Below are 24,395 nucleotides of genomic sequence, written 5' to 3' on the forward strand. Positions count from 1 at the left end.
ATTACTTTTCTCTACTATATTTGATGCAATTCTTGAAATTATTATTGCAGCTTGCTCCTCCATGCCTTTCAAATGCCAAAACTGAGGTTCAAAATCTACAAAAATACTTAAAACTAAATTTTGAGACCTCTGTCTTGAGGCATAGAAGAAACAATCCTGAGCTGCAAACTTTAGTCAAACTAAACCACACATTTTAATTAATATAGTCCTTGTGTGAGGACAGCAATGATCTAGAAAGCAAGGATATACAAGAGCTACTATAGTTTAGACACAATACTGTCAGAAACACCTCAAAATGAAATAGCAAATTTCCCTTCACATGAAATAGGAAATTTTTATAAAATGCTTAATGACACATCCACCAGTGATTCTGGAGAAGGAATCAAGTTAGGCAGGGTTACAATTGTCTTCAACTAATGAATTTTCCCTGAAATCAAGTAACAAACCTTCATATGTGGAAATTTAAAATTAATAAACCTCAAGAGGAAACAAAATTGTCTGACTGAGCATTTCAAGATTCCACTGATTTAGTGAAAATCTCACAGACAATTCCTCCTTGTATTAATCAACCCACATCTACAATGTCAGCTTTGGTTCTGTGAGGCTCAAGTATCCCATACAAAAAACTGGCTTCAGTTAACAAGATCTCTTTAGCAAATGGGACAAAACATCTCCAATACTGAAATCCTAGCAGTGCACTTCCCCATTATTATATATTTTAGTACAATCATGGATGTTGGGCTAGGGAGGGATGGAGAAGTTACTCAAAGACAAGTGAAAATTTCCTGCTATCTAGATAAACATGCATATATAACACTAATCCAGCTCTCCTTTAAAATTAAGGCCAGCAAGGGAAACTCAGTCTTTAACTTCAAAAAATTCTTCACAGAATCCAAACACTTCTTTTTTTTCAATAGACAAAAGAATGGAAGAAAACTACTAACCTTCACTTCTGGGCACAGGCTCTGTAGCACCTGGTGTTTTATCTGGCATCTCTGCAGACACAAGCTTAGTAGAACCTGATGGACACAAAGCAAAGGAAGAGTTCTCCATCAAAACCAGCACGTTTCAGCAAGGCACTCCCCTGCTCCACAGCCCCTGTGAAGGATGGGTTTTCAGCTTTCATCGCTTGTGTCTGTGTGTAAGAAGTGTAAACACACAAACTTCTCTCAGGATTAACTGCAATACCATTCAGGAGGCTCTCAGTTGGATGTTCTACCAGGTAGGCAGGCACAAAAGGACCCTCTCAGACCTGAGAGCACTTATTACATCTGGTGAACTTCTGCCTTTGATTTCACACATTTTTCTGCCACAGTTAATTTCAAGTGAGAGGTCTGAACTGGGACGGAAGAGCTGCTTACACTCAGGTACTGCTGAAGTTAACCATGGAGTGACCATCTGGAGCGTCACAGCAGCCTGCATCAAACAGAAAATCCCCTAACTTAAAGCTTTACACCCTGTCGAGCACCAATATTTCTTCCAGCATAGCAGTGGGCAGAGAAAAAAAGGCTTCTCAGGAAGGCAGTGAACACGTCTCCTCTTACAGCAACCTTATGTACCCTCTGTGGTACTGGCCAGCGGTCAACATCTGGCCACCACACACTGCCTGGGATTTTGTATCCTCCTTTCCAGCACCTTTGAATATTTTCCCATCACCAGCAATGCTGACAACTCCATTTTACATAATGAAAGCCTCAAGATCAGACAGGATGCACCAAGACCAGACAAATCAGAACAAGGATGATTCTCTGTCTGAAGGAGTTTGTGTGGGACTTCACCTCAGCTGACAATTCACACAGTTCAGTGATGTGCACAGCACTGTACAGAGTGCACAGCATCAGAAGTATTCACAGTAAAGTGAATACTAGTAAATACACAGTAAATTCCTAAAGAATTTTGAAGATTTGGCATGCAGTTTTCAAGATAGCCATTAGATCCAGAGTTATTGGAGACCTCAGTGGATAACCCTGCAGCAGAACTGAGACTGAACTCAAATAAATGGCCCTTTTTTCCTCCCTCCTTAAATTACTTTGCTTTCAAATTCATATAGCTTGTTTTGAATCCTATCTTCAGACATAAAATGAAAACATTTCTGCCCTAATGTCCAATAAAGATCTTAGGTTTACATTACAACCAAACTATACAAAATTTGTAGGATTTCTTAAGCTGTTTAAGTTGTAAAATAGTATTTCAGGTGTGTTATCCAGGACAAGTATATTTGTCATATTTAATTCACAAATATGTAAAATACTTAGAAATATTAGACACACACAAGGCTATAATCCACTAGCACTTCTTAGGGTAGAAATTAATTTCTATTTAGCTGATGGAAATTCTACTAGATTTTCTATATGATTTTCTAGATCAACCAATTCATCTCTTCTCAAGATAAAATCCACCATGTCTTACTCAGGAATTACTTTGTCCTTAACATAGATATTTCATCCACACAATAGTACATATAGTGAAGACTGTGAGCTAGCTAAACATCTTCTCTAACTCCCCCAAATTAATAGCTGTAATGCTTATCCACCTGAAGGTCTGGGTTTATGAGTTCATAAAACTCAGCTGGACAGTGCCACAAACTGAACAAACAAGTGTGACCACAACAGAGGCTTAAACAACTATAAAAATCTCGGGGTCTCCAAACTCCTCTATAAATCTGCTGTAAAACAGAACCCGCTCTCCACAAGACAATTAAAAAATTTGTTTGTTCTTCAAACAGATTACTCAAATTTAATTATCTATGGTTATCATCACTTAACAGTTGGCTAGAACAAATACACCAACTAATTCTAAAACTTGGCAAGCTTGTGTCTAACTCTCTGCATTCAATGATGCCCTACATATTCTCTGAACATTACACAGGTTTATAAATCAAATTTCAGCTATCCAGTGACTTACTAGTAAAGTTGATAGGAACCAGTTAATCACACAATATATTTGAAACAAAAAATGTCATCAATAAATACTGTATTTACTTTCTGTGATTAATTTTAAAACACAAAACCATTTTATTTAAATTTTAAATAAATCATTCAATATAACTTATTCAGGAAAAAATATGTTTAAAATGGAAAAACACAGATATCCACATATTTGTTTTCTGGTTTTGGTTGGTTGGAGTTGCACAGACTTGAAATAAATATGTTACGTAAACTTCACCATGAAAATGCTCACAGAGTCACTTACTAACATATTAATGACAAAAAAAAAAAATCAGTAGTCTCAGAAATCATTTTGGGCTTCTTCACTGACATTTTGTAGAGGTGCTAAATAGAAGCAAGAAAAATGACCTTTTTTCCTTGCCTCTTCTGCCCTGATTTTTACTTACATAAGTCAAACCTTTCCTTGACTAAAGTAGGCTAGCATGTTCTACTTGGCCTTCTAAGGAAGTGACAGCCTTGATTTTCTGCTATCTACACTCAAAACCAGAAAGCAATTTTACTGCAAGTAAGACACACCCCAATAGTCATTTATGTGAATTTAATGGAGTTCCTGTGCTTATCCCTTGCTATGGAGTATGACCTATCATTCCCAGTACAAAACCAAGTGGGATTCAAATGGGCGTTGAATGACCTTGTCATTTTTAATAATGGAATAGTAACTTGAAAGCTGGATCATTCAATTACTGCACACAGACCAAGGTATTTATTGAACAGGTTCAGACCTGCCACTGCTACAACAACTCTGTCTCAACAGCTCATTTGGATAATCCATGGCAATTTTAAAAACTACAGTCCCACTAATGGTTTTCTACAGACTCACCAGTTTAGCAGCTCTGCATTACAAAACATGATAGCAAGGGCTTAACATACTACTACAGTTTAAAGAAAGTCGGCTTCTGTGCCTAGAAAAGTGCACCTTCAGAACGTCTCAAAACTCTCACAGCCCCAAGATCCCTGAGTCCAGCTGTTAAACTGACACTGCCAAGTCCACCCCTAAACCATGTCCCTAAGTGCCATGTCTATGTGTCTTTTAATCTCCATGTATTTCCAACTCTTCCCTGGCCAGCCTGTTTCAATGCTTGAAAAACCCTTTCCATAAAGAATTTTCCCCCCCAAAGATTCTTGCCACTGTCTGTAATGGTTCTCAGTAATGAAACAGTCTGAAATTTGTTGCTGCTTTTTCTAAAGCTTACAGGAGATTAGTTGTACCAGAATTGTACAACCAGGTGCAAACATGACACAGTCTTCAGCACTTTTCCAATTCAGTGTCAATTGAAAACATTACATCTAAAAACTAAGGTCCAGTAACGCGGCACAGAAAAGTGTTTTATTAATTCTTTAAAAAGTACACAAATCTATATATTTTTAAAAATACCTTTCCCCCTTTCTGTCTCATTAATGCAAACCAGTTCCATGCTATTGATAGAAATTGCAGAATATACTAAAAAGCTGTAAAAAAAAGAAACAGAGAACTCTGCTGTTGTTTTCTGCAACACACCAAGTTTTGAATTATTCAAAAAACAGAAGTCAATGTAGAGCATTCCTTTACTTATACAATTCCTCCTTTTAATCTAGGAAGAAAATCTCTGATAAAAAGTATTAACCAGACGAGGAAACTAAATCTCCCTCTCTCTGCAGTAAGGCCAAGCTGGACTCATGTAAAATTCGGTCCAAAAGAAGCATTTGGGGTACAAGCTTGCTAGTAAATGTAAAAGGAAATAATGCTTGCTCACTTCCTATACAAATAATTTCCACTTATCCAGACAATCTTAGTAGTAGCAGTACCCTAAAGCTTTTAAGCACCTTATAAAAATATTCCAGGTAGACCCTTCTAAATACTCTTGCAATGTTATTATTGAAATAGTTCTAATTTTCTCTGAACCTAAGGCTCAGCTATTCTAGTAGTCCATGAGGTACCTTGTATTTTTGTATTCATCAGTCAAAACTGCTACCTATTGCTTAGAGCACTTTTTCACTGAACATCCTAGTAAGAGAATTTGAAATACATATGCATTGATAATTTATGAATAAACACAGCTATACTGTTTACATTGCTCAGTTAAGCAAAATTCTTTTAACAGCAACCAAAACCAGTCAGATGTATGACCATGCATTTTCATGGGCCATAATCAGCCAGGGCCACCCAAACAGGCATACTGGGAGGTCCTAGTTCAAGAAATTTTTTGTTCCTACCAGTAGATTGATTTGCTTTTAAAATCCTGAGCTGCTAAAAACTGCAAATCAGCTTTAGCATTATGAAAAACATAAGATCCTTTAAACAGAGCATCTAAGCCAATAGTGTGCTGTAGGTGAATTAGTAAAACATTCAAATTTATAGCACATGGGTGGCTAAAAAATACTTTAAAAAAATCACGCTCACAAAAACTATTTTACTTGTGTTTCAACGACAAATATATTCCTTGCCTCTTTAATTAACTGTACTTTGCAAAAAAAAAAAAAAAACAACAAATAACCAAATAAAAGAAAACCATCAGTAAGGGTTTCCAACTATTCAAAATCACTATTAATCACAATTTTCACATTTAAAGTTTCATGGACCAATTTCCATTGGAGAGAAGACTTCTGTTCTACTTTCATTCTTTGAAAAATTTATTTCTATACTCTCAAAAAAGCATCCAGGTGCTTGAAAGAGACTATTGTTTGTCACAGGACTGTTTGCAGATGTAACTATGGAGCTCAGCTATGTATTTATGTTGAACAATGATCATCGCTAACCAAAATCTAACCTGACCCTCCTCCTTTGTGTCAAACCCAGTCTACATCTGCTCCAAATAGGTGGAAGTGATCGTATTCAAGAAAGTTGGTTGGATTTCTTCAAAAACTTATCAAATACAGTCACTTCTCAATGACAGACACTGCACTTCTCCCCCATCTTCCATAGGCACAATCAACATTAATATAAGATTCTGCTATGGTCACTTTATTTGCAATCAGAATACATGTTCCCTTATAATACTTTAATACAATTTTAAATGCAGCCTTTTTACAGATTAAAATTAAACAGTCAGTGCTTTATACACACATGAATACATGTAAAACAACTGAACTCCTGAAAATCTACATTACATACTGTACTGTTAACAGAAAAGCTGTCTGTTGGATTGTTTTTAAAATAGTATCAAGATGAGTTCTTTCTGCTGCAATAAAAAAAAAAAAAGGTGCAAGGAGGGTAGAAATAAAATAGATACTAGTAGGTTTTTTGACATAAAACATTTTGTAAACAAATAAGGACAATTAGATGCCCAGAGACAGCCTGCACAGCCAGCCCCCCTTCTTGGATGAATGGTACTGGATGTTGCACTTCTGAATGCAAAACAACTCACAGAACCCCAAAACCAGCACTTAAATTCTCAGGTTTGAGGATGAACTCCAAACTCCAAGGATGGCTATGGTAAAATTCATCCTCACATCAAAACACTTAGACTCTGACATCTGAGTGTTAAGCACTGCATATTATCTTTGTTAGAGAATAAGGACATCTGTCCCTGATCTAGTTTTTGCCATTTGTTTGCCTACAAAATCCCTTCTGGAGCAGATGCCTTGCTGCTCTGAACCCCATGAGAATAGCTTTGATCCCAGGTCACAGAAACCATAAAACAAGTTCATATGCTAACACTAACACAGTTCTTTCACATGAACCAAGAAGTGACACTGAATGAAACCCTAAATAACATTGACCTAAGGGATAGCAGTTATGAGGACATAAACCAAGCCCTCATTTCTGCTCCTATTCACCACCACCCCTCAGCCTTCCTAAGTAATATGGCAGTACCTGTTTAAGATTCAAATGTTATTTCAAGTTCATAGTTATTCCTTCAAAAATTGCACAGAATTCTAATGGCTCCTTTCATTCCTTTCCGGCAGCACTCTGGATGTGAGTTACAGCTTTCCTTCTTCAACAATGTCCCACAAAAATCTTCCAGTCTTTTCTTCCCTGCACATCAACACATACCAAAATGTTCCAGCTTTGAGGGGTTTTGCTGGAGCTTGGGGTTTGGATTTTGTGGGCTTTTTTTGGTAAGATTCTACAGATTTCGCTGATATTCCCAAGCCATGCCATCCTTTCACTTTCTTTTCCACAGAAAGGCAGTAACTGTGACACTTAAGACAAATGCAGCAAGAGATGAGCTGGTTCAAACAAGATCCTCTGATCTATATTGGTAAGGAGCAAAACCCACTCTACACACTTGCCCATTGACAAAAGTCACAGTAACATCACTCTCCTGCCCACCTCTTCAAAATATATTAAATCTACAGCATCCTCTGCCTAGTTTCTGGAGCTAATCATGCATACTGCGGCTCCAATCCAAAACACTTAACTTTTTGCCAGCAGCCAAAGACCAAATCACAGAATCCCTTTGTCACTTTCATTCTGGTTTACTGCAATTCACAGTGTTTGAATGTGAAAAACATCATGAATGTTCTAATGTAAGGAATGAGCTGTCTGGCTCCTCTGTGGTTTAACTGCTACACGTTATGTCTTCTTCCTCCTCCTGTCTCTCCAACAATTTTGAATCTATTCCCAGCACTATTCCAAGGTTTTGGTCATGGTTTTCCAAACCCACTAAAAGATCAAGTTCAGCAGCTAATCACCATGTTTCAGTCTGCAAGGCATGACAGCGTGTTTTTTACAAAGTAACGCCGGATATGAGGTCTAGAAGGGCATGTGACACAGTATTTTCTCCTTCAAACTTTGTATAGAACTTCTACAAAAGATGAGCTATACTCAACTTTTGGTCTGTGTCCAACCACATTGCAAGGCTCCTTACTTAAAACAGCATATGCTGCTTCTATGCCAAGTGAAACAAAGAGGAAAACTCCCCACAGGGTCTTGTGGGAGGAGGAAGAGGGATCAAAACCATGACTGACACTCCCCAAATACCCTTGTGAAGCATATGCTCAAAGCCTAAGCAGAAAGACATCCGCTTTAATTGGTGAAATGCATGCATTTCCTGCATGTATGCATTAACTCTGTGCTGATCACAGGAGTTTCTCAGCTCAGGTAAAGCACTGTCTTTCAAACTCAAGTCATCTCAGCACAGTTTGTAAGAAATTCCTTACTATGATTAACCATTGCTATTTCTCTTTCTGTAAAATTGAACCACTGAGGAGTATTTTTGAAAGTATTTTTAGTACTATTGTACACGCAGCTTTGCCCAAGCCGACAAGGAATCACGCTGCGCTGCCGAACGCGGACAGAAATCCACCCAAGGCGTCGCTCCGTGCGCGGCGCTGGCAGCGGCGGCAGCGCATCCTTGCCGGGATGCTCGGAGCCGCCGGGCACCGCTTCCAGCGCGGCTCCCGCAGGTGGCACTCGCCGCTGCTCCGCCCGCTGCTGCCCCACCGAGAGACAAAACTGAGCGCTTGCAGCAGAACCTGCTTCTCCCTCCCGGTCAGCGTGTCGGACGAGGGGTAAAAATCATTCTGAGTCGTCGTACCCATCACTCGAGTCTGGATTTGGGAGTGGGTAGCCTGACAGCTAAACTGCTCTACCACCTTTTCCTTATTTCAAAACTCCCTATAATCAGAATGAACAGAATTATTTTGTAAAGCACTGGGCGTTTTTCAAATTATGTACACATATTGCTTCTCTCATGTCTTTGTACAGTGCAGTTAATCTCAGCAGCTCTTCCAGCTCTTCATTAAAGTTAAAAAACCCCACATGAACAGAAGAAAAAAATCCATCAAAAGATCATGTTTCATTTACATACAGAAAGTCTGTCACTTCAGACACTTTCTTTTGAATCTAAGCTTGAGAAAACAGACAGGCTTAGGTAAAGTGGCTCAGCAGAGGACATGCCTGACATACACTGATGAAAAGCAAGGAAAAGCAGGATAAGCAGATCAGTCCCGAGATATTTAGGGACTTAGAGGCAAGTCCCAGCACAGACCACTGAGAGTACAGCAGCAGCAAGTCATAGCTGCCAAGAACAGCTATCGTTATCACAAAATACTGTTGTCATCTACTCAAAGAAATCTGCTACTTAACAACCATACAGTGAAGCACACAATGTATTCTAAGCAAAGCATTTTCTGAGCAAATTAAGAGCCCCACATAATGCATTACATGTAGTTACTCTGCAAAAACAAACCAACAGCATAGTTTTCTTTATTGGCTCTTAGAAAGATAGAGATAAAATCTTTTAACTGAATTTTCCTTATATTGCTTCCTGATTTAATTTTTTAGATAATAGTACTTCTACTGTTAAGTGCTAATTAGGGCCACACAAAGAAAACTGAATTTGAAACAAACCTATTTAAGAGAAACCCAAATGCCTCAACATAGACAAGAACTCACAGTTCAACATTTTCTTTATTACAAGAGCTTATTTCCAGCACCATTAATTTGTAGCTCTTCAGTAATGCATACACCAAGTGCAGAAAAAGTACAAAGAGCATGTACTATGCACATAGACCAGTTACAGCACTAAAGAGACTACAGGATTTAAGGGTACAAGTCCTCACATTGTGGTAACAGCCAAACACATGGCCAGAACCCTAACAGTTGCCAAAAAAGAATACCTGACTTTCCCCTCAACAAATTCTCTGTCACTGTCAGAATTTACACAGTCCTTTTACCACGTCACCCTAAATACAGTCTCTGGATTGTTGGGTTTACAGCTGCACTTCTGCCTAGCTCACCACTCACCCTCCCAGCTAAACACTCCAGGTAACTGTTCAGACTTTGTGGGGGAAAATAAAGTTTAAAGTATTTTTTTAAAATCTACATTAGTTATTTTGACTGGTCACTAGCATCCCCTCTTCTTGAATCTTTCTTAAGAGAAATACAAGTACAAATGCATTAGGTCTTGTATTTTGTCAAAGAAAGTCCAGATGAGGGCCATCGAGTTTATTAGAGGGATGGACTACCTCTCCTAGGAAAAAAGGCTGAGACACTTGGGGTTTTCCAGCCTGGAGAAGAGAAGGCTTCAGGGTGACCTGATTGTGGCTTTCCAGAATGTGAAGCAGACCTATGGGAAAGCTGGAGAGGGACTTTTTTACAAGAGCATGTAGTGACAGGATAAGAGAGAATGGCTTCAAACTGAAAGGAAATAGGTTTAGATTAATTTATTACTGTGGGTGGTGAGGCACTGGAAGGAGTTGCCCTGAAAAGTGGTGGATGTCTCATCCCTGGAAGTGTTTAAGCCAGGTTAGGTGGGGCTCTGAGCAACCACGGAAGGTGTCTCTGCCCAGAGCAGGGAGGACGGAACTAGATGAACTTGAAGATCCCTTCCAAACAAAGCTATTCTGGGATTTCATTCTAATGAGCTGCAGAGCTTAAACCTCACTACCAGGCCAAAAGTTTTGGCCTAATAAATGAAGAAAAAAAATTCCAAAACATTCCACAGCTGGATGTGAACCTGTCAAACCTCTTCAGTAGCAGAGATTGCTTTAAAGTGCACATGGTTAAGAAAAGGAAACTGAAGAGGAAAGAATTTCAGCATTGTTTATCAGAGAATTACTCAAATTCCTTTCAAAGCTCTGAACTTTGCTACAATTAGAAGAGATGCTGATTGGGCTAATAAACAATCAGAGGGATACACACATGCAAAGAGTCCTTCTTTAGTCCTTTTCACATTCTGTCCCCCTTTAGTCATTTTTGTATTCAAGCCTCCGGTGCTCAGCAACTACTGTTTTAAGATTTCGGGTTAAAGACAAGGACTGCTGCTGCTGTTCCACTCCACTCACAGATATTAAAAAACCAAAGAAGCAAATGAGCAATAACCCAGCTAGCATCCTAGCATGCAGCTTCTTTTATTCCCATTTCTCTTTTATACAAGAAAAAGCAAGCAAAACAAACAAACAGACAAAAAATCCTCCAGACTTGCATCTGGCTTATATAGTAAAGAGCACCTGGTACCTTCTTTTACAGGCTGTAAGCCTCCTCCAAATTGTATTTTCTATTAGAGAGGTTGTGTAGCACTTAAAAAGACACTTCTCTTTTTACATGATGCCTGTGCTGGGGGTATCACCAAACAACATCTTGGAAAACACCACTGATGGGTAAATGCATCATTTCATGGAAGAGATAAAATCAAAACAGGCTGAGAGGAAGCAAAGCTGTTGTTAGAGCCCAAGGAATCCAATTACAGCAAACAAGTCAAATAACAGTGAAAATAAACTATGATATGCTGAATAAATATTACAGTGATGGATAACATGTCAGTGAATCCCAATACATCTGAAAAATTTGACCTAACAATGGTAGAAACAATCTTACCATGTCTGCAGGTGTTTCACCCTCTGACACTTCCTTTTTGTCTTTTTCATTTCTGCTTCAGGAAGTTTCTTGACACCCAACTAAAGTTCACTAACTTTGTCACACTCACTCATCAGAAGAAAGGAAACAACCTTGCCATCTGCTTAGTAAGGACATCAGGCTGAGTCTATTACGCAGGGTAGCTTCTCTTGAAATCACAGGACTATGAAGGTTTTTCTGGGGCTTGCTTCATTTTAAATTACAACTTCATAGCCCTCTTACAGAGAAATTCCTTATAGTCAAGGTCAGTAGAAAGCTATTATCTATGGCAAGAATGAAATTTGTATGTGTTTAAACTCTGTATAGGGCCAAAGTCAAGGCACTGAGATAGGGAATGACATCTTCCTCAACTCACATAACCAGTATGCAATGTAAACCCTGACAACTTGACAGAGATAAGGTGCATCCAAAAGCAAATACTCCAAGAGTACAGAACAGCCCAATGCTTTTCAAGGATATAAATACAGAAAAGTGCTATTCAAAATCAGCTGTTTCAGGGGTATTTCTTCTCTGCACTTCAACACATTTCTGAAAGCTCCTCCCCACCCCCCAAAATAAAAACAAACCAAAAAACAGCAAACCACAAAATGCTGCTCTGCACCAAATTAAAATCACAAATTTATCCTCTCATGCGCATATTTTTTAAAAGCACTGCTGTTTTTCTTCCAATTTGGCTAACAGTAGAGAAATTAGTATGCATCAACTCCAATTAGGTTGCTACACCTCTTCTGTAAAATACTTGCAATATGTTTGGATTCACTGCAAATTTTCAAAGAAATAACTTCAGACCTCATTGTAAAAGAAAACCACAGAACTTCCAGAATAAGGTCATACTGACGAAAGACAAAAATGTCAGCACTGTCCAGAAAGTCAGTTGACTTTCTTAAATATTTTCCTAAACAATTTTAATTCCAAGTAAAGAAGAGAGAATGATATTTTCCCCGTCAAGTGCAAATTCTTTAGGAGAGTTAAAGCGGGGGGGTGGGGGGAGATACAAAGGAATGTTTGGTTTGGCATTGCTGACAAGGGGAACGTTCATGGAGGGGAAGCCTACTTAAAACCAGAATAATGGATAATTATTGCTTTATATGCAGATCCTTCATTAGTTTTGTCTCCATGACACACAGTGACACCATTACATTTATCAGGAAAGACTCAGACACAGATGCACCATGAGGAGAACGGGCCTCTACAAAGCCCATTTGTGTGTCTCCTCCAACTGCAATTGCCTGAGTATGGCATTACTGCTGAAATGAGAGGTTTAGACATAGACTTTATAATTATTAGACAAGTAATACTCAGTTGGCTTTTCCAGAAATTGTCATTTAAGTGGCTAGCCAGAGTACAGCCATGCATAACTACTTAGGCATGCCCTCTGAAACACGTTTGTTGCGGGCTTTTTACCCACAGCCATCAGAAAAAGTCCATCTAACTTTCTGACTGCAGTGAAGTATCATTAATGAAAATTCTGGGGTTTTGTTTTCATCACAGAGTATGAAACATTAGGAAACAACACAGCAAATCACATAAAAGAGTCAACAGTTAAAGCTTTCTGAGCCCTGACATACTCCAGGCTCCGAACGCTGCCGAAGCTGGCAGCCCCCCAGCCCTGGCTCAGGCAGCTGACTGTAGGACCCTTTCACATTCCTCCAGCTTTTCCTTCACCCTACTTTGGGAATACATACATCTATGTGTATATATGTATACATATTTATATACACACTGTGCACACATGTTAAAAAAGAGGAAATTAATAACAGAAGCTAACAGCATTGAGTACATTCCCTTGCAATTTACCCAAATGAATGGCCTCATAACTCAGATTGGGACATTTCCTGTAAAAACACTTCACTATTTATCAAGCCACTCCAGAGTGCAACTGTTGAAGCATGCCTTGCAAACAACATGCTTTCCAGAGCCAAAGCCTGCAGTCATCTACAGAACACTGCAACTGGTGGGGATGGAGAAGCCAGAGCCCTCTTGCTGTATATTAGCTTTGAAAAGTATGTCCTCAATTTAGAGTTCTGTAACTGCAGGCATAGTCCAACTGGCTTTTGTGGCACTGAATTGCATATGCAGAGCACAGAGAAACTACAGTTTCAAATTACATTCATGCTTCATCTCTGACAGAACACATGCATTTATATAGTCATTAAATACATTCATTAGAAAAAACAAGGAATATTAGATGAAATAGGACTAGAAATGGAAAGGAAATTATTTCAGCACTTGTACTTGATCAGCACAAGTACAGAGTCTAGGAGACTAAAACTGGTAAAAGGGAAACCACTCACAGTAACAATCTTTAACCTGCCAGAATTTCCAAAGGAATTTGAATAACCATTTTGACAGAAGCAGGTGACAAGCTGTTGAATTAACATTTCTTTTGGGTTAAACTGCTGAATTTTCTAGACATGGAAACTCCTTCTATATAAATATATAAAGCCTCTTATCTCTACTATTCTTTCCCAGAAGAGCCAAATTTCTTATTTAAGATTGAATCGCCAAATGCAAACCTTCACTGGCCCCTGACCAAAATATTACTTCCATTCAGAAAAAACACATGGGGAAACAAATAACATGACTTAAGAGTATTATAGCTGGAAAGGCAGTTTCCTTCAGATGAATGTTTTTCTCCTTTCTACATCAGTCTAAGAGATATGGTTTGATCAATCAGTTGTTTATAAGTAATTCTCGACAACTGCATGGAGTCTGAGCCATTGTGCACCTTGATACTTCATTCACCTTCTCAGAAAATAAAATAAATAACTTGGACTTATCTCTCAAACACAGAAACAAATACCTATTATGTGCTAAAATAACGCAAAATCCAGCTATAGCAATACCACTGACAACTCCAAAGAACCTATTTTTAAGAAAACAGCTTTATATTTCATTAGTCATTTGATCTAGTACTGGAAACCAACAAAAATAAGGGCAGGGTGTGAGCAGGAATCTCTAAACAGGCTTGATTAAAGTAAATATTCAAAGGGATATTACTCAAGTCAGTACCAAGAGCTTCAGCCAGTTTCCAAAGCCTTTTGAATTCTCAGAGCTAAGCCCGGTGAATTCAGATGAAAGTTCCTTTTCTTCCACTTTTAAGGGAAGAAATAACTTATGTGAACTTTCTGCAAAACACCCTTCTGAGTTTAGTAAGTGGGGAACAAACCTAAAGCACTGCCAAGACACACAACTAACCATTTATAAACCTTAATGTTTCATTCAAATATTAAGCACTGATCTACTGAAACAACACAGAGGTATTCCAATAATGCTGTTTCAAGTTATGTAATACCATCCTTAGTACATAAAAACCCCAGCTCCTCCATTCTTGCTGCCTAGCCCACATTTTGTCCTCTGAGGAACACAGGCACACAGGGTGCATACTAACAACACCAGGTTCCCACTTAACCCAGCAAGAGGCACAGCAGAGTGAGGAAACCACCTGGCCCTGCCTCACTCTGAGACTATGCCAGTCTATTCAGTGGGGCTACAGGAAAAAAAGAAAAAGTCCCTGTTGTAATTCAAACACACACTAAGAGCTATGTATATTGCCACAAAAAGCAAGGAACCACTCTATCTGATCAGCAAATGAATTTCTATAGACTCTAAGCCTTACTGCATTTAAGCAAGAGGAGTAGGGGGAAGAAGCATTTGCTCCCTTTAAATTCAATGACAGTTACTTGATCTCCTCCTCATCCTTTCACAGTTCCCACAGCCTTGCAGTATTTCCAGAGATACCACCAAGCTATAAACACTTTTCCCCCAATGGTCACCACTATGTGTTCACCCACCAAGGCATATCAAAGTGCCAAGCCAGTTCCAAACTCTTCTGTTTCCTCTTCCCCACTTCCAAACTCCTCCATTTCTCTCTACAAAGCAACCAATCCAGAAATTCACTTTGAAATAAACAATAGCAATTCTGCAGAGTAAACTTACCCAAGCAAAGAACTAAAAATCTTCAGAGAAATGCTGACTGAGAAGATGTGCTGACATCAAATAAAACGTGACCCTTGATCTTCCCCACAGTGAAAACACTCATGGGATTTCTGGACCAACCTGCAGATTCTCTGATGCTGAATAAATGCTGAGGTCACGTTGCAGGGTTTCATAATCAGAAAAACTAAGGCTATTCTTAAATTAATGCAGTAGACGTGCCCAAAAAGTGCTCCTGGGTGCAAAAGCAAGCTGGGACAGAATAAGACTTCTGTGGTAATGAATAATCCTAGTCTCCAAAACAGGGTACATAAAAGCCATCTCTCAAGTGATGGCTGAACTGCACTAGGGACTGAGTCATGCCTAGAAACTGTCTGTGGAGAAGGCTGTCATTTCCCAACATCACACCAGCACACATGGCCATCACAGACCATCTTCTCTCAGGCCTGGGAACACTCCTAGGCCCATCTGAATTTTACACTGGTATAACCTTACAGCATTCCTCTCTCAGGCCACCTATGCTCATAAAAACTTACTGACACATAGTTTAGAACAATTTTTTCTTAATTGTGTATTATTACATACTTCAAAGATTTAAAGAACTCTGACTGGAGACAGAGACAGAAAAATGCTGGCATAAAAAGCAGAACAGGGAGAGAAGAAAGAAAAAAAAGACAACCATACTTTCTGCAGATGAGAAAGTATAATTACATGCAACTGAACTCCTCTTCCCCTATGCATATGCCACTGGGTCAGGGTTTGCTTCCACCTTTCAGTCCTGACCTTTAAAACAGACCAGATACAAACCTTTCATAAAGAAGCATAATTTTCTGTCTCTGTACTTCCAGAAATCTCTCTCTGCAACTTTCAGCTCCAGTGTATCCAACAAATGGTGGATGCCTCTTTCCACTGTGTCAGAGCAAGAGATTTTTGCACGAGCAGAGTTCAGGGGCAGTTGCCCAGCTCTCCTGTAGCAAGCCAAGTCCTCTTTTGGCTGTTCCATACACAAGTTTAAGTCTTGGCATCCCTGTGGTATTTCCAGCCAAATGCCAGCATGAAATGTAAAGCAGATCCTTAAGGGGAGGGAATTTTTTGTGCTTTGGGGGCTACAGATTTTCTTTTTAAATCCAGCTATAATATCGTTTAAGCAAAAACTATTAAAGTTTGGGAAGAAGATGCAATGAATCACAGTTATAAAACGAAGGCCAAACTTTTAAAAAAACTGTTCAGTCATTTTAGCATCTACCCCAACTGGTGGAAAACAGAAACCCAGGGTACTTAATAAAAGTAACTGTAGTGAACATTAAGGCAACTACCAAACTTCAAAATTACCTGTTATTTTTGACAGCTTTGAGTTTTTACACCTAAATTTAAGAAAAGTTTGATCTATTTTAAAACATGTAAACTATGTGGTACTTCTTTCATCTCGTTCTTACTATCAAACAGGCAAAAAACCCCCAAAAACAAAACTACAAAACAAAGGAACAAGGTTTGAATCATGTAAACTCTGATGGGCTGAATTAATATAACCTTTACAGTATGTCTAGATTTATTTTGTCTTTTTCCAAAGTTAACTGTCAGCAAAATTTACACAGAAACTCAACTATTTTATTAATTAATTTGCTACTAAAGTTACTAGCTAAAACAGATTACCTATAACTACCAGCCTCAAATCTCTGAAGCTGAAGATTCAGCATATTTCTCTAAGGAAATAAGAGAACTGCTCAATTTTTCAGAGAAGTAACTGCAAAAAGATATTTTTCTTTCACAAATTCAAGCATGTATTAACATGGAAATAGATAATAAAATCCATTTCACCCACACACATGTTCTGCTTTTTTTTTGCCTTTTTGCTCTTTTTCTACCCTGCAAAAACTCCATCAAAGATCTACTTTAACGGATGCATCAGAGTGCACACTTAGCAAGATCATAAGAAGATACCAAATGAAAAAAGACTATCAGTCTTTTAGCCACAATAAAGGAAAAGAAATCTCTTAGGAAGAACACTTGAATGCTCTACAAATGCAGAGCCTGAAGAAGATGGCCCACAGCTCTCCCAGTGCCTGATTACTGGGTAGTGTTTTACATTCCACTTTTTCTCTGGGATACTGGTGCCTCCCCCAAGAAGGCTGCACTCCACCTATTCCCAAGTGGGAGCCTGCTACTGTAGACTGCAGGGAAAACCCTATACCCAAACTAACACTTCATACAGAGTATGAAATACACTTTGAAAATATTCCACCCAATCATATCAGAACACATGGATGCTGTAATCTTCAAGATATCTACCATGAGCAGCATTTTTGGAAGTAGAGGTTTGCAATCCTAGATTAACATATAAGAATCATCAAGGAAAACTTATTTGTTTACTTCTAGTGATAAAGATCAATGGCAGGAAGCATGATACTATAGAGATATTAAGGTATTTGTATGATGCCTACTTATAAATAGATGTGTGTTTACATTATGCTTTCCACATATACAGAAAGAAGCATGCATTTTTGTACCAGTACTGCCAGTTCATTTTAAGGAAAACCCCCCAGCTACTAATCTCATTTCCAGCAAGCATGCAGCAGTTTATGTCACTCACGTTGAAGGCTAATATCCAAGAAAGCAGGGAAGGAAATTACTTGTGCAGGGGAATTTCATGCCTCCCTCATTTATACAGTTATTTACACTACAGAATTTACTCAAGTATCTTTAGGTCTCATAAAGGTGTGGGTAAGACAAAATATGATTTGACAATCTCAAGAAATGTACACCACTCTTGGTGCTGAAAGGATGTTAAAGAGCTTCATGAGAATTAGAGTTTCAGGCAGATAAACTACATCTTGGGAAGCCATTTAGGTACATGGAATGAATAGCAACAGGGATGAAGAGCTAGGGACTCAGTTTATCACATATGCACTGTTGCACCACAGGAGATGAAGCACAACAGCACGTGTGTGGGGCTCCTCCAGTCCCCAGAGTAAGAAGCATTTGGGTTTTTTGCCTCTCATCTCTCCTGGCTGGTGGGGGAATCAAATCAAGCTGTTCTCAAGAATGGAGAATAATAGTAAGCTTCAACCCTTGGAAGACAGTCCTCTCACTCACGCAAAAATTACCTAAATTTTACAGTTTCACCCATCTTTTGTTTCCTTGTTCTATGCTTAGTAACAATACAGAAATTAAGATTTGCCCAAGCATGTTACCACAGGCGTCACTCTGTCTCTTAAAGCCTGCTGGACATCAACAACCCAGCAGATGGTCATTACTCCAAATTCCCCACCCTCCATCATCATTAATTCAGGAGCAAACTCATTTCAATGGGCTAGCCCCAATTCATAAAGAACTCATTGTCCTGACCAAATTAATAGCTTTACATCTTGCATTACCAGATGTGCTTCAGAGACACAGTAACATTTTATAATAATGTGCTGTTTAACTGCACTTCAATGTCATTTCTCATAAATATTGCTGTACAAGGCAAACGTACAACTACGAACCTATTCCCAAAATAAACACAAAAACTCTGTATTTTTGGTTTAGATCCTAGACAGATTTGGCACAAGCATTGCTCAATTATCCTGCAACCCACTTGATCAAAAGCTGTCTACTCTGATACACAGTCTTTTGAAAGGCTTTATTTCACCCTGAAGATTAATAAACCATCAACCTTGGCATATCCAATAAAGAGACAGGCACTTACAGTGCCTATTACATAAGCAACACAGTTTAGACCAATCATAACAACAACAAAAGGGACAAATAAAATTTATAAGAATTTGGAGTAAGTCTTAACTTTACTGACAAGTGACTGACCAGCAGATTTTGATACATGTCAAATGGGGAATGAAAAAGAACAGAGGAAATAATTTGTCATGACTTGAGTCATGCCACGTCTGCCATTTGTCAGCAAGTTTGCATTAAAACAATGGAAGACTCTTTTCCATAGGAACAATTTCCAAATATGAACATCAATAGACTAGAATCAACTAGGAAGCCATCTTTCCCACTTAATGAAAAAATAAAAAGTAGAATTTTGAAAATAGCCATGTTCCTTGTGAAAAGGAGTTAGAGATCAGTGAAGGACTCTAATTCAAAAAGAAAGTATAATTAAAAATAGAGACAGAGCTTTCCAGAGAGATAGTATTTGCTTGAGTTACATTGTTATTTTTCTATGGAACTGAAACAGGTTTTCTTACAATCCTGTATCTGAAAAACTTCTCTTCCTGATAGTTTTGTCAAAAACTGCTTGCGTGAAATGTTCTGTTTTCAATAAATTGTTGTTTTCCAACAAAATATTTTTGGCTGAAAAATTCCTAATTGGCTTGACTTGTAAAATAATTTCTTGAGTGTAACATTTCATTAAGTCCAATGCCTTTCCTTAGTTAAAAGGCTGCATTGTGTATTTTAAAGATATCCACTCACTCTCATACCAGCACAAAACAAGTAACATTTGTGTTTAAACCTGTGATGCATAGGGGGCATTTTTCCTAAGAAGTGTATTTCTACATAGAAGAAATAAATATAACAACTACAATATTACAGTCCGTTCTATTCTACCTTGAAAACAGGATTAGAATCTACATCTCCAATAAACCTTAACCTCTGTTTGATCACAGCCAAAACATATAGCTATCTTTACTAAGTAACTTTACACATTTAAATTATGTGGAAAGCAAATATCATCCACGTGGATTTACCCTGGAAGTGCAGTTTACAGCCATAGCTGAACGAAAGGAGTGAGGGCTGAAATGTCTGTGGTTTGACAAACATAATTCTGGGAGGGAACAAGGGAGAAAAAGAAATATTTTCTTATTAAAAGGAAAACAAAGAAAAAGTTATGTCTCTTATCAAATTCCATACTGGTATAATTTTTAATACAATAGAAAGTCATTAATCAAGAACATGAGATCATTTGATGTATTGCACTTCTGTAACTGAAGCTAAAAATGCAAAGGTTGGGGCTTTTTCATTTATTAAATTTTTTTCAAATTCCTACATAACATAACTAATAAAAATATTTACTTTTACAAAGGGTCAAGTGGACAGAACATAATTCTCCCAGAAGGAAACCAGATGTTCAGTTTCTTCAAAGCGATGCCCGTACTGATAAAAGCAGTAGCTAATCTTTCTTTTAGAGGTTGAAGGTCTTGTTAAAGTTTCTTTTACTGAAGAGCTATGTATCAAGCTTTAATGAATATCTGCCTCAATGGAAGAAGTATTTTTAATTTTTAATAGGATTTTGGCTTGTGTGTATAGTCATCAATGCATATGTACTCAAAGAGCTGTCTTTGAAAATTTTGTAAAACAATCTATAGTCACGCTCTACATCATGTTTTGCATCTTAAATTCATGATAAAAGAAGTCACATCTGTTCTCAAAGACAAGATTCGATAATAAAACCATCCTGGCAAACTTGTATATAGTAATTTGAATACATTAAGTCACACAAATATTCAAGTGTTTCTCACAAGTAATTCAAGTGGTGCAGAATAATCTATCAATGTAGTGCTCAGAATTGTAAAAAGCTCACATTAACAATATATTATATTTCTTAATAATGCACTCTTTATAAAGCTCAATATATTAAGAGATCCGTAAAACGGGATTTACAAAAACTAGAATAAATACATTTTAAATTATTCTGTAGGTTTTTTCCTGTATTACTTGGCTTTTGCCATGACTAATATTTAGCTACACCATAATGCTTGCCAAGAGATGCAAAATAATTCTGAAATCCTATGGGGGTAGGCTAAATGGTTAAAAGGCTTCAGAGGCATGAACAGGGTCTTGTGTATCTCACTCAGAAAGTAAAAGGATTACTTAGTTGCTTAAATTACTCTTAGATAAGTCTTTGGGGGAAAAAAACCCCCAGTTTTACCACAGGTAGAAGGAAACCCCACCCAATTTAAATTTTAATTTAAATTTGGGTTTATGTCACCTGCTTTTTCATCTTCTGAATTCTGTTCTGATCAAGGAATGACTAAAGGTTAACCTGGGACATTAACTGCAGCATGATTCACTTCTGTTATAACAAATTTTGTGTTCAGTCATGTTCATGTGCACCTATAGAATGCTCTCTCACTTTTCCCATTTCTAGTGGCCAGGTGCATCTGTTATTTGAAAAACCTTTGAATGGCTGTAAGCTTCCAGCATTGTATGGATAGAAAGTTGTATATCTCAACATACCCTTTGTTGAAGGATCCTCTCCTAAGAGGACAGGGACAAAGCAGTTCTCGGGATTGCAAGTGACAAGAAAGGGCTGAAAAAACCCCCTATTTTATCCAATACCCATCAGAAACCCCCAAGGAAGAGGGCAGCACTACCCAGTTCACTGACTTTAGCTAAGCAGCTGCATCCAAGCCCAACACAAACTCCGTTAGTTCAAGTACCAATGTGTTTAGTCTGTGCAAAAGCCGAGTACTGGCACCTTACAAGAAATAGTGCAATTAAACAGGATGAAAGAAAAGGAAGGAACAAAGAACAACTAAATAAGTGGTAAGAATTGAGACTCACAGAGCTCTTTCAATGAATGGTTTTTCAAGCACTTTGCATGGCAAGAGAGAACAAAATGGTCAAGAAACACACTCAGGGTTTGCATAGAGTGCATACCACTTTCACATCTTTATAATACAAGAGTTAAAAAGAAGTTGTGGAAAAATTATGGCTGGTATGATGGAAGGGACAAGCTGTGGTACACTCTGCTACCATAACCTACTTCACCCAGCTGATTTACTGGCCTTCCTCAATCATTTCTCTAGACATTTGTCTTCCCCAGCATCAAGTCTCATTCTTCTCTCAGGCCAGACACTTACCAATAGCTCACCATTCATCTGTCCCCAGAACCTCTTTCCCTGTCATCTGTAAAGACAAGTAAGGAGCTTCATAAATGCCCAACCTCCTCTCTGGGAGAGCAGGAGCACACTACAGAGCTCCCCTGTTTGTTTCTCAGCAGTTCTGAGAGCTATGCTGCAACAGATCAAGCAGTAGATGCACAGGCAAGAGCTGGACAATGGTATCACAGACTTAGAAATGGCATCTTAGAAAATGTAGTGAAAGATGTGTGAATGTTTCAGCTTTTGGGTCCTTGGTATGAATGCTGTCTTATTTCTCCCCTTCCCCAAAGGAAGCCATTTCCAGCTTGATTTTGGAGTATTAAATCTACAAGGCAGTCAACTATGAAGACAGGACTCACATGCAACCAATACACAGCACATCAATAAAGATTTTGTAAGATTGTGTGTGTGCGTATGCATGTGTAAAAAACACTTGTTTGAAAAGTCAGTTATTTTCTTCCAGTATGCAATGTGTTTTTCTGCTCTGGCTATACCTGTGATAAAGGAACAACACTCTCCCTGCACCCTCTCTATTAACTAGTCTTGAACAGGATAAAAAAAACAACCAAGCAGCAAAAAAACAGCCAACAGAAAAAAAAAAGAAAAAAAAAAGGGAAAAAAAAGTAGTCTTCAAGACAGTTTCACTGCTGTACAGGATGCTCACCAGAAAACAACAGATGTGCTATAATCACTACTGCCCATTCATTTCCTTTTTGCCAGAAAGCAGCAGTCATCAATTAAGAAGCTCTATCTACAGGACACAAAAGGAAGTGTAGACTTCTCCTTGGTCACTTGACCACAACAATAGGGGATGGAAGCGGGAAAGGACTCACCGCTCCGAGCAAGTGTGGCAGGGGAAAGCAGAGAGGCGTGAGTAAGCTGGTTTCTTTGGATTTAAAAAAAAAAAATAAAAATTTTGTTCAACACTTTAATATACAAATGTTTAAAAACTAACTCACTTTGCCTACAAGTTACACAAAATCCTAATTATATTATTTCTGAATTTTTTCAGACAATTCATTTAGTCCTTTTCACAGCAGAAAATCCCAAGCATGGGAACTGACAAGAGAATTAAGCAGCCTCAATCTGGAAATGCCATTTTATCAATTAACAAAGGCTTTTCTGAAACAGTTATCACAGTTTTTATAAAAACATTAGTCTAAATGTACTAGGTACATAGAATGTCAATACATCACTGGCATAAATTATTTGGATTAGTATTTTTTAAGAAGTCTAGCAAGATCTGTGAATCCTTCCATTAAAGATTACGTTTGCTGGTCAGCTTCATCACTCTGAAATAGAATGACAGCTTTCATAAACTGCCAACAACAGAAAACCCTAGAGATGGGCTTTATATTATGTCTGTTCCACAACTGTAGTCAGCCACAAAGGGTTTGCAGGAAACTTATTAAAAATGTGAGCCTTAATTAAGGTATTAGGCCCTAATCTAGCATGCTAAATTAAACTCCAAATATTCCCATGGACACTAATGCAACTGCTCTAACAGCTTGGTAGGCACTTCCCACAATAGGAAAGCTTTTACAGGCCTTCACATCGCAACTGAACCCTTATTTTCACTCTGTACCTCTGCTTCACTGCATACCAAAAATAGACCCAACTTACAGAAAAGCTCATACGTGGGCATAGGATCATTCCTCTCCACCTCCACACAGATTTGCAAGCACTCACACCACTAAAGGCATGACCTAAACAAAGCATTCAGTGATGCACAAACGCTCAAGGAATTTTTTAATGTATTGACTTTTAGGATAAACACACTGCATATTAAAAGTCACATGGAATTGTCAGAATAAAGTATATTGATCTAATGTTTCCTTCTCTGCAACAACATGTTATGATTTAATAGATGCTGAAGCCCATTTTAATCCTTCTAAAGATATTCTAACCACCAACTTATTGAAACAATTAAAAACAAACAATACTGTTATGTAAGTCAAATGGATAATAATGAAATAGAAACAAATTTCATAAAACATTTCCCCCCACCACCCCCAAAAGTTTTGCAGACTGAAAATATTCTTAGATGTTCCAGATTTAAGCTTGACATACAAAGCAAATTTGGAAAAATTACTGGCCGTTATTTGGTAAGATTCAATATCCATCCCTCAAAGCTGTACCTGCCTAAACAATTAAGCTCCTACTTTTTACGGAATACCAGTCCTCATATTTTCTGTTTCTTCCTTTTTCCCACAAAATTAATGCCTTACAATATCCACTTCATCTAGTCCTTGAATGCCTTATCCCCTTAGCTGATACATTCCCACACACTCCAGCTTTGTTGACACAACAATTTTTTGAAGCACTTCACAGTGAATGCTTGTCTGCCAGGGATCCCAAAGAATCTTAGGAAATCCTCTGCATCTTAGGCCACAGGCACAATCCATGATA

The 24,395-nt window shown here is 38.1% G+C and overlaps 1 protein-coding gene across 1 annotated transcript in view; it reads right to left on the bottom strand.

Annotated features, from left to right (window-relative positions):
- Positions 1–24,395, bottom strand: part of PLEKHG1 (pleckstrin homology and RhoGEF domain containing G1) — a 125,864-nt gene that overhangs the window by 87,663 nt on the left and 13,806 nt on the right. Inside the window, exon 3 of the mRNA XM_066546969.1 lies at positions 945–1,019. Within this exon, the coding sequence (XP_066403066.1) occupies positions 945–993 (49 nt within the window). The 5' untranslated portion in view covers positions 994–1,019. The remainder of the gene's footprint in view (positions 1–944; positions 1,020–24,395) is intronic.

Source organism: Molothrus aeneus, chromosome 3 (assembly GCF_037042795.1).
Source record: "Molothrus aeneus isolate 106 chromosome 3, BPBGC_Maene_1.0, whole genome shotgun sequence".
NCBI classification, from domain to species: Eukaryota; Metazoa; Chordata; class Aves; order Passeriformes; family Icteridae; genus Molothrus; species Molothrus aeneus.